The sequence below is a fragment of the Ranitomeya variabilis genome, chromosome 5, assembly GCF_051348905.1.
Source record: "Ranitomeya variabilis isolate aRanVar5 chromosome 5, aRanVar5.hap1, whole genome shotgun sequence".
NCBI lineage: Eukaryota > Metazoa > Chordata > Amphibia > Anura > Dendrobatidae > Ranitomeya > Ranitomeya variabilis.
In genome coordinates this window covers 662,834,836-662,847,071 of record NC_135236.1, presented here as the reverse complement: position 1 = coordinate 662,847,071, position 12,236 = coordinate 662,834,836, and the positions used below count along the sequence as shown (strand labels likewise).

At 46.0% G+C, this 12,236-nt stretch overlaps 1 protein-coding gene across 1 annotated transcript in view; it reads left to right on the top strand.

Moving 5' to 3' along the window:
- MPPED1 (metallophosphoesterase domain containing 1) overlaps positions 1 to 12,236 on the top strand; it is a 63,725-nt gene that overhangs the window by 7,982 nt on the left and 43,507 nt on the right. Inside the window, exon 2 of the mRNA XM_077261307.1 lies at positions 4,597 to 4,864. Within this exon, the coding sequence (XP_077117422.1) occupies positions 4,713 to 4,864 (152 nt within the window). The 5' untranslated portion in view covers positions 4,597 to 4,712. The remainder of the gene's footprint in view (positions 1 to 4,596; positions 4,865 to 12,236) is intronic.

The following is a 12,236-nucleotide window of genomic DNA, read 5'->3' as shown; positions in this document are numbered from 1 at the left end:
ACGGGTCCGCGCCAGCTCCGGGAAGCGGCGGGACCCAAGAAAGGACTAGAAGCGAGATAGATTGTGCTGAGTGAGAAACGAGATCAAGCAATAGGAGAATTCCAGTAGGGGTCATGCTGTAAGACCGGAGCAACACCCTGCTGAGGCGCACTACCGGTGGCCGGAACGCCCGAGGGAGTATTATAACATTCAGCTTCAAGCAATACTCTAAACAGCGGCAGGACAGTCAGTTTAAGGCGGGCTGTCTAACACATATCACCTATGAAGTCTTGGGAGGCAATTGCGGGAGAGGGGCGTCTCTAGGGTCCCGGAAGAACTCCAGGCCTACCCGACAAACGGGTGCCGTTCTAACTGTAACATCAGGAAGGGACGGAAGATTAGAAGAACATCATTTAATCGAGTTGTGAGGGAACTTAAGAAACAGACACAACAGTTGTGGGGTACTTTCTGTAAGCACAGCAGGGAAGGACTACAACACATAGCGCTAAGAAGGAAGGCACCGATTTCCACCTGTGAAGTGAACTCTGGAGGTGCCATTGGACCGGCCGGACTTGCGCAGCTTGGTGAACCGTATTCTGGACTGAGGACTCAGAGATCTCCAGTAAAGAGGTAAAGAGACTGCAACCTGGTGTCCTCGTTATTTACCGCGACCTGCACCCCACAACTGCACCGTTACAACACGACTTATTGCACCGGACGTCCCCCACTGACAGACAGGGCCACGGACCGGGTCTAGCCACCGTGACAACCCCAGGACTGAGACTCAGAGGCCCGGCTCCGGGTGCCCCTAGGCCCTGCGGCAGTGGGGGCGCTCCACACACATGGGGCGACATGGTGCGGCACATGGTGCTGCATATGGAGGCGACATGCTTCACATGGGGAGGCTATCGGGGGGACATGCTGCGCATGGGGAGGCTATGGGGGCGACATGCAGTGTATATAGGGAGGCTGTGTGGGGGCTCATGACACATATGGGGAGGCTGTGTGGGGCTCATGCCATATATGGGGAGGCTGTGTGGGGCTCATGCTGTATATGGGGAGGCTGTGTGCGGCTCATGCTGTATATGGGGAGTCTGTGTGCGGCTCATGCAGTATATGGGGAGGCTGTGTGGGGCTCATGCTCTATATGGGGAGGCTGTGTGGGGCTCACGCAGTATATGGGGAGGCTGTGTGGGGCTCATGCTCTATATGGGGAGGCTGTGTGGGGCTCATGCAGTATATGGGGAGGCTGTGTGGGGCTCACGCTGTATATGGGGAGGCTGTGTGGGGCTCACGCAGTATATGGGGAGGCTGTGTGGGGCTCACGCTGTATATGGGGAGGCTGTGTGGGGTTTATGCTGTATATGGGGAGGCTGTGTGGGGTTTATGCTGTATATGGGGAGGCTGTGTGGGGCTCATGCTCTATATGAGGAGGCTGTGTGGGGCTCACGCAGTATATGGGGAGGCTGTGTGGGGTTTATGCTGTATATGGGGAGGCTGTGTGGGGCTCATGCTCTATATGGGGAGGCTGTGTGGGGCTCATGCTGTATATAGGGAGACTGTGTGGGGCTCATGCTGTATATAGGGAGGCTGTGTGGGACTCATTCTGTATATGGGGAGGCAGTGTGGGGCTCATGCAGTGTATATAGGGAGACTGTGTGGGGCTCATGCCACATATGGGGGGAGACAGTGTGGGGCCCATGCCGCATATAAGGGGCTGTTGGGGGGCTCATACGATATACAGACAGGGCTGTGCTTCAAACGATATGTAGGGGGATATCAGCATTCTTAATTCTGCTCAATATTAAGTTATACAATTAATATTAATACAATTATGAGTAATATAATAATTATAATATATCGACATTAATATTGACCAGAATTAATTTTGACCTACTGGTTCGGCCCTCCACAATGGTCATGGTCTCTCATGTGGCACCTCGGGAAAATTAATTGCCCACCCCTGCTCTACATACAATATGAGCCCCCACATAACCCTCTACATACAATATGGGCCCCCACATAGCCCTCTACATACAATATGAGCCTCCACACAGCCCCCTCTATACAGTATGAGCCCTTGCATAGCTCCTACATACTACATACAATATGAGCCCTCAGACAGCCTTCCAATATACAGTATGAGCCCCCACATAGCCCTGTACATACAGTATGAGCGCCCACACAGAGCCCCCTACATACAGTTTGAATCGATACACAGCCCCTACATACGAGTCCACACACCGCCCCTACATAAAGTATAAGACCCCACATAGCTACCTATATACAGTATAAGGCCCACATAGCTCCCTATATACAGTGTTAGTTCCCACATAGCCCTGTACATAGAGTATGACCCCCCCTAAACCATATAGCTACCGATATACAGTAGGTGCCCTCACCTAACCCTGTACATATATAGAATGAGCCACCACACGGAGCTCCCTACAGAGAGTATGACTCCACACGCAGCCCCTACATATAGTATTATACCTCACATAACTACCTACATACAGCATAAGGCTCACATAGCTCCCTATATACAGTATGAGCCCTCACATAGCCCTGTACATAGAGTATGAGCCCCCTACACCATATAGCTATCTGTATACAGTATGAGCCCTCACATAGCCCCGTGCATATACAGTATGAGTCCCCACACAGAGTTCCCTACAGTGAGGATGACTCCACACACAGCCCCTACATACAGTATAAGACCCCACATAGCTTCCAATATACAGTATGGTCACTCACATAGCCCTGTGCATAGAGTATGAGCCCCATACACCATATAGCTATCTGTATACAGTATGAGCCCTCACATAGCCCCGTGCATATACAGTATGAGTCCCCACACAGAGCTCCCTACAGAGAGGCTGACTCCACACGGCCCCTACATACAGTATAAGACCCCACATAGCTTCCAATATACAGTATGGTCACTCACATAGCCCTGTGCATAGAGTATGAGCCCCATACACCATATAGCTACCTATATACAGTTTGAGCCCTCACATAGCCCCGTGCATATACAGTATGAGTCCCCACACAGAGCTCCCTACAGAGAGGCTGACTCCACACGGCCCCTACATACAGTATAAGACCCCACATAGCTTCCAATATACAGTATGGTCACTCACATAGCCCTGTGCATAGAGTATGAGCCCCATACACCATATAGCTACCTATATACAGTTTGAGCCCTCACATAGCCCCGTGCATATACAGTATGAGTCCCCACACAGAGCTCTCTACAGAGAGTATGACTCCACACACAGCCCCTACATACAGTATAAGACCCCACATAGCTTCCAATATACAGTGTGTGCCCTTACATAGCCCTGTACATAGAGTATGAGCCCCCTACACCATATAGCTACCTATATACAGTATGAGCAGCAGATGGTGGCGCACAAACAAAATAAGGTTCAGTGCAATCTGTTGATGGGGACCCCCCGGTCCCTGGGTGGTAGCCCAGATTGCCGTCATTATAATCCACCTAAGAATGTCACTGTTGTGCCAAATTTTAGCCACTTCTTCTAGACGACTTCATAGTCTTCCATTGTATATCTAATGGGAATTTGTTTGTACCCTTCCTATTACTGAGATCTTTCCACAATGACATCCCTTTGCTGTGTTGTTGGCTGTTTACTAACCACGGTTTCTACTGTAAAATGCTGAAAATGGCTGGAAAATCCTCCTAGAATAGCAAAACTTTATATGGAGTTAATCAGAATCAAAATAATTGATGGATTTATACAGATTATAGGTGACTTTTTTTAGTTACTTGACAAAAACTGGCATCTTAACGGGTGTGTAGACTTTTTATATCCACTGTATATGCTTATTTTAAGGCGTTATTTGGTCATGATTTTATGAGTCTTTTTATGCTTTTTTGTGTTCTGTACGGTCCATTTTTTTGCATTATTACGTAGACCACGTATAACAGTATTATGTCAGCACGCGATGGTGGTATTATTTAGGAACAATGTGGCCTTTGTGGGTCCGGATAACACGTTCTCCTGCCCTCCGCATGCTCTCATAACCATTTATGACGTAAAAATTGGGTAAAATAAAGCCTCAATTAGAAATCTGCTCGTTTCCAGTGTCTCATGGTAATTATATCTTCCTGCGGGGTGGGAGAAAAAAAACAACTTACCTTCTGTTAAAAAAACACAAGGCTCTGTCATTTAGGTGCTGCTTTTTAGCAACATTTAGAGGCTTGTCACCTGTCATGTGCGGGATTGTAAAATTAATTTTCTGTTTTATCTTTCCTGGAGAAAAAAAAAAAATTAATACAAAGGACGGGAGAAAAAAAATGGGTTGTTTAGAGTCGGCGTTGTTGGATTCAGCTTAAAAAAAAAATTAAAAAAAATTCTAATAAATTGATGATATAATTACTTAAAAAAAATATGTTAACCCTTTGTTCTCAATTGCGAATTAAGGATTAACATTTTTTTGGGGGGAATAATAACAGACATGACAAATGGCAACCCTACTTAAATATGTGGCAATTAACCTCCCCCCCACCTACATAAATATACCACCCCTCCCCGTCGGGGATTTTAGCACATGGTTCATGTGTGAAACACTTACATCTTCTGCCTTTTTTTTTAGTATTTCTAGGAGGGGAGTGTATTGTAGACGGAGAAGATGACAGACTTGTCTCTCATCGGGGTGGGAAGATAGCAGGGACAATCGTATGAAAATAAAACCAGGACCACACTGCGACGATGGCGTACACCCACTCGCACATCATGGCATCGAGAAGGCACCCGCCAAGTCGAGTCATTATTGAGCTAGACGAGTACAGCTCCAACCCTACCCAGGCGTTCACCTTCTACAACATCAACCAGGGACGATTCCAGCCGCCCCATGTGCAAATGTGAGTACACCCATCACAGAAGGTGATTCTTAATGATCCGACTGATTGCCCGTACTGATGTGCCGGTTTTACATAGGACTGCTGGTAGACCTAGTACAGTATGAATCTTTATGGGGAAACTCTTCTACTTTTTCTACTATTGTTTCATGATGATTATGGTATATATTTATGAACCCAACAGTGTAAAAGTGACTTCGTGAGGATGATAGAAAGATAATAGATAGATAATAGAAAGATAATAGATAGATAATAGATAGATAGATGGATAGATAGATAGATAGATAGATAGTAGATAATAGATGGAATAGATAATAGATAGATAATAGATAGATAATAGAAAGATAATAGATAGATAGAAATAGATAATAGATAGTAGATAATAGACGATAGATAATAGATGATAAATAGATAGATAATAGATAGATAGATAGATAATAGATAGATAATAGATAGATTAGTTAAATAATATATAGATGATAGATAGATATATAGATAATAGATAGATGATCGATAGATAGATAATAGATGATAGATAGATAGATAATAGATAGATAATAGATAATAGATAGATGATAGATAATAGATAGATAATAGATAATACATAGATAGATAATGCTATTTACGGACTTATCAGTTATTGCTATATTACTCTGACTGGATGAATATGATGTGGAATATTCTACATTTTTTATCTTTCCCATGCAATCAGTGATTACTAATCAGGAGAACTGTGCAGTATAATGATTATAGACCGCGGACGCTCGATCTCAGCAATGTAATAAGGAGACAGAAATGAAAGTTTCTATCTTGCTCTTCTGCCATCATTTGTTCGGCTGTCTGAATGGTGAAATGTAAAATCATCACCTGACACTAAGGAATTATTGTTATGGAGGCTCGGAGAAAGTATTTATTATGTTCCATAAATATCAGTGAGCGCTGCGGCGATAAATACGGAATAAAGCAGAACGGATGCTCACCTGTCAGCGAGGATAGAGAGGAGAGGGATGGGGCTGCGTGAAATCACAGCAAACCAGAGAGTTAGCACTGTATTATTTATATTATTTATTATACAAAAAAGGTCAAACGTTTTATTTTTATTTTTTTTTTATATTTCTTTTATTTATTTCCAAGAATGGAGAAAAAATAAATACATTTTTAGAATATGACATTAACCAAATAATATATTCCACATTCTCGCTTCAAAGTTTGCCATTTTAGGAGTCGGAGGGTTAGGTTGAAGCTTCTGGGCCTCAGTGAAAAATATGAGGGACCCCACCTACCATATGCAATATGTATGTGGTAGAAAGGCTTTGGGGTCTTCTCAGGTACTAGGGCTCAGATGCGACTGCGACCAATGCACCTACCATAGCTACGGCCCATATTTTGGCAAACGACTGTATTGCCAACTATTGGTTGGAAGCGTTGGTGCTGCAAGGTACAGCAGCACTGGAAATGCTAGAGCACTGTGGAACAGCAGAGCTGGATTTGCTGGACACCACCAGGAGTAGCATAGAACAGCAGAGCTGGATTTGCTGGACACCACCAGGAGTAGCATAGAACAGGAGAGCTGAAAATGCTGAACATCACCTCTAGTGGTGTTGAGTAGCAGAGCTGGATATGCTGGGTGGCACCAGGAGCAACATGGAATAGTAGACCTGGAAATGTTGGACGGCACCTGGAGCTACGTGGATCAGCAGAGCTGGAAATGCTGGATAGTACTTGGAGCGGCATGGAACAACAAAGCTAGAAATGATGGACGATACCTGGAGCAATGTGGAACAGCAGAGCTGAAAATACTGGATGGTACCTGGAGCGATGTGTCACAACACAACTGGAAATTATGGACAGTACCAGAAGCAGCATTTTTTTTCAACAGAGCTGAAAATGTCAGATGGCACTGGGAGCAATGTGGAATAGCAGAGCTGGATATGCCAGATTGCATCTGGAGTACCATGGAACAGAAGAGCTGGGAATGTTGGATGACACCTGGAGCAATGTGGGACAGCCGAGATGGAAATACTGGACAGCATCTGGAATTACGTGGAACAGTAGAGCTGGAAATGCTCGATGGTACCTGGAACAGTGTGGAATAGCAGAGCTGGGTATGCCAGATTGCACCTGGAGTACCATAGAACAGCAGATTTGGAAATGCCGGATGACGCCCGGAACATTGTGGAACAGCAGAGTTGGAGCTGGAACAGGTGAGCAACATACAATGATTGAAGCTTATCTAATCGGTTACTATGGGCTAACTTTGTTCCCAATGTGGTTCCTTATATTTCACATAATTGTCAATGCCCAATTGGTATTCTATCCACCAGCCCCAAAGGATCTACTATGCTATGACCCTGAGGATCTGTACATAGATCATAATATTCCCCCTCAAATCCAAATTGGGACTTATCGGGCTTGAGAAATAGTATGGCAGCTTTCCTTTCACCAAATGTAGCCAGAGTGGCGACACTAGATCGATGCGAATAGAAAAAATAGGTGGTTAATGGGTCCTTACCATTTGACAAATTTCTAAAATGTGCCCTAGTTGTACATAAAATAGAGGAAATAATGATGCCAACAGTAAGTTTCTGGAATTAAAGATTACAAATTGTGGCTATAAAACACCTTAGATGCCATGATAACTAATGACTGTAGCAGATTAGGGGTTCAGCGGCTGGGAAGCAGCTGTACAGCAGGACCAGGCACAGTCACATCTACAGGACAGCAGCTGTACAGCAGGACCAGGCACAGTCACATCCACAGGATAGCAGCTGTACAGCAGGACCAGGCACAGTCACATCTACAGGACAGCAGCTGTACAGCAGGACCGGGCACAGTCACATCTACAGGACAGCAGCTGTACAGCAGGACCGGGCACAGTCACATCTACAGGACAGCAGCTGTACAGCAGGACCAGGCACAGTCACATCCACAGGATAGCAGCTGTACAGCAGGACCAGGCACAGTCACATCTACAGGACAGCAGCTGTACAGCAGGACCGGGCACAGTCACATCTACAGGACAGCAGCTGTACAGCAGGACCGGGCACAGTCACATCTACAGGACAGCAGCTGTACAGCAGGACCAGGCACAGTCACATCTACAGTTAATCAGCTGTACAGCAGGACCAAGCACAGTCACATCTACAGGAAAGCAACTGTACAGCAGGACCAGGCACAGTCACATCTACAGTTAATCAGCTGTACAGCAGGACCAAGCACAGTCACATCTACAGGACAGCAGCTGTACAGCAGGACCAGGCACAGTCACATCTACAGGAATGCAGCTGTACAGCAGGACCAGGCACAGTCACATCTACAGGATAGCAGCTGTACAGCAGGACCAGGCACAGTCACATCTACAGGATAGCAGCTGTACAGCAGGACCAGGCACAGTCACATCTACAGGATAGCAGCTGTACAGCAGGACCAGGCACAGTTGTCATGTTCTCAATGGCAAGAGAACATAGCATCAGCATATATAGGAACTAGCTCTTGGAAGATGGGAACTGAGCTGACCATGAACTAAACCTAACGCACAACTAGCAGTGGCCGGGTAGCATGCCTACGTTGATTCTAGATGCCCAGCACCAGCCGGAGGACTAAATAATGCTAGCAGAGGAAAATATTAGTCCTAGCTCACCTCTAGAGAAATACCCCGAAAGGAGACAGAGGCCCCCCACATGTATTGGCGGTGAATTAAGATGAAATAACAAACGTAGTATGAAAATAGGTTTAGCAAATTTGAGGTCCACTTACTACATAGCAGAAGACAGAAAGGACACTTTCATGGTCAGCTGAAAACCCTATCAAAACACCATCCAGAAATTACTTTAAAACTCTGGCATTAACTCATAACACCAGAGTGGCAATTCCTGTTCACAAGAGCTTTCCAGACACAGTAACGAAACTACAGCTGTGAACTGGAACAAAAATGCAAAAACAAACATGGACAAAAGTCCAACTTATCTAGTAGTTGTCTAGGAGCAGGAACAAGCACAGAGAGGCTTCTGATAACATTGTTGACCGGCAAGCAACTAACAGAGCAGCAAGGTTATATAGCGACTCCCACATCTTGATGGGAACAGGTGAACAGAGAAGATGAAGACACCAGTTCAATTCCACCAGTAGCCACCGGGGGAGCCCAGAATCCAAATTCACAACAGTACCCCCCCCCTCAAGGAGGGGGCACCGAACCCTCACCAGAACCACCAGGGCGATCAGGATGGGCCCTATGAAAGGCACGAACCAAATCAGAGGCATGAACATCAGATGCATTCACCCAAGAATTATCCTCCTGGCCGTATCCCTTCCACTTGACCAGATACTGGAGTCTCCGTCTGGAAACACGAGAGTCTAAGATTTTCTCCACAACGTACTCCAACTCACCCTCAACCAACACCGGAGCAGGAGGCTCAACGGAAGGAACAACCGGTACCTCATACCTGCGCAATAATGACCGATGAAAAACGTTATGAATAGAAAAGGATGCAGGGAGGTCCAAACGGAAGGAAACAGGGTTAAGAATCTCCAATATCTTATACGGGCCGATGAACCGAGGCTTAAACTTAGGAGAAGAGACCCTCATAGGGACAAAACGAGAAGACAACCACACCAAATCCCCAACACAAAGCCGAGGACCAACACGACGGTGGCGGTTGGCAAAAAGCTGAGTCTTCTCCTGGGACAACCTCAAATTGTCCACCACCTGCCCCCAGATCTGATGCAATCTCTCCACCACAGCATCCACTCCAGGACAATCCGAAGATTCCACCTGACCAGAGGAAAATCGAGGATGAAACCCCGAATTACAGAAAAACGGGGACACCAAAGTGGCAGAGCTGGCCCGATTATTGAGAGCGAACTCTGCCAATGGCAAAAAAGCAACCCAATCATCCTGGTCAGCAGACACAAAACACCTCAGATATGTCTCCAGGGTCTGATTAGTCCCCTCGGTCTGGCCATTCGTCTGAGGATGGAAAGCGGACGAAAAAGATAAATCTATGCCCATCCTAGCACAGAATGCCCGCCAAAATCTAGACACGAATTGGGTCCCTCTGTCAGAAATGATATTCTCAGGAATACCATGCAAACGAACAACATTTTGAAAAAACAGAGGAACCAACTCGGAAGAAGAAGGCAACTTGGGCAGAGGAACCAAATGGACCATCTTAGAGAAACGGTCACACACCACCCAGATGACAGACATCTTCTGAGAAACAGGCAGATCTGAAATAAAATCCATCGAGATGTGCGTCCAAGGCCTCTTAGGAATAGGCAAGGGCAACAATAATCCACTAGCCCGAGAACAACAAGGCTTGGCCCGAGCACAAACGTCACAAGACTGCACAAAGCCTCGCACATCTCGTGACAGGGAAGGCCACCAGAAGGACCTTGCCACCAAATCCCTGGTACCAAAAATGCCAGGATGACCTGCCAACGCAGAAGAATGAACCTCAGAGATGACTCTACTGGTCCAATCATCAGGAACAAACAGTTTATCAGGTGGGCAACGATCCGGTCTATCCACCTGAAACTCCTGCAAGGCCCGCCGCAGGTCTGGAGAAACGGCTGACAATACCACTCCATCCTTAAGGATACCTGTGGGCTCAGAGTTACCAGGCGAGTCAGGCTCAAAACTCCTAGAAAGGGCATCCGCCTTAACATTCTTAGAACCCGGTAGGTATGACACCACAAAATTAAACCGAGAGAAAAATAATGACCAGCGCGCCTGTCTAGGATTCAGGCGCCTGGCGGTCTCAAGATAAATCAAATTTTTGTGGTCAGTCAATACCACCACCTGATGTCTGGCCCCCTCAAGCCAATGGCGCCACTCCTCAAAAGCCCACTTCATGGCCAAAAGCTCCCGATTCCCAACATCATAATTCCGCTCAGCGGGCGAAAATTTACGGGAAAAGAAGGCACAAGGCCTCATCACGGAGCAGTCAGAACTTTTCTGCGACAACACTGCCCCAGCTCCGATCTCAGAAGCGTCGACCTCAACCTGAAAAGGTAGAGCAACATCAGGCTGACGCAACACAGGGGCAGAGGAAAAACGGCGCTTAAGCTCCCGAAAGGCCTCCACAGCGTCAGGGGACCAATCAGCAACATCAGCACCCTTCTTAGTCAAATCGGTCAATGGCTTAGCAATATCCGAAAAACCAGCAATAAATCGACGATAAAAGTTAGCAAAGCCCAAAAATTTCTGAAGACTCTTAAGAGAAGAGGGCTGCGTCCAATCACAAATAGCTTGAACCTTGACAGGATCCATTTCAATGGAAGAGGGAGAAAAAATATATCCCAAAAAGGAAATCCTCTGTACCCCAAAAACACACTTAGAACCCTTCACACACAAAGAATTAGACCGCAAAACCTGGAAAACCTCCTGACTTGCTGGACATGAGAGTCCCAGTCATCCGAAAAAATCAGAATATCATCCAGATACACAATCATAAATTTATCCAAATAATCGCGAAAAATATCATGCATAAAGGACTGGAAAACTGACGGAGCATTTGAAAGACCAAAAGGCATCACTAAATACTCAAAGTGGCCCTCGGGCGTATTAAATGCGGTTTTCCACTCATCCCCCTGCCTGATTCGCACCAAATTATACGCCCCACGAAGGTCAATCTTAGAGAACCACTTGGCCCCCTTTATGCGAGCAAACAAATCAGTCAGCAACGGCAATGGGTATTGATATTTAACAGTGATTTTGTTCAAAAGCCGATAATCGATACATGGTCTCAAAGAGCCGTCTTTTTTTGACACAAAGAAAAAACCGGCTCCTAAGGGAGATGACGATGGACGAATATGTCCCTTTTCCAAGGACTCCTTTATATATTCTCGCATAGCAGCATGTTCAGGCACAGACAGATTAAACAAACGACCCTTTGGGTATTTACTACCCGGGATTAAATCTATGGCACAATCGCACTCTCGGTGCGGAGGTAACGAACCAAGCTTGGATTCTTCAAAGACGTCACGATAGTCAGACAGGAACTCAGGAATTTCAGAGGGAATAGATGATGAAATGGAAACCACAGGTACATCCCCATGAGCCCCCTTACATCCCCAGCTCAACACAGACATAGCTCTCCAGTCGAGGACTGGGTTGTGAGATTGCAGCCAAGGCAATCCTAGCACCAAATCATCATGTAGATTATACAGCACCAGAAAGCGAATAATCTCCTGGTGATCCGGATTAATACGCATAGTTACTTGTGTCCAGTATTGTGGTTTATTATTAGCCAATGGGGTGGAGTCAATCCCCTTCAGAGGAATAGGAGTCTCCAAAGGCTCTAAATCATACCCACAGCGTTTGGCAAAGGACCAATCCATAAGACTCAAAGCGGCGCCAGAGTCGACATAGGCGTCC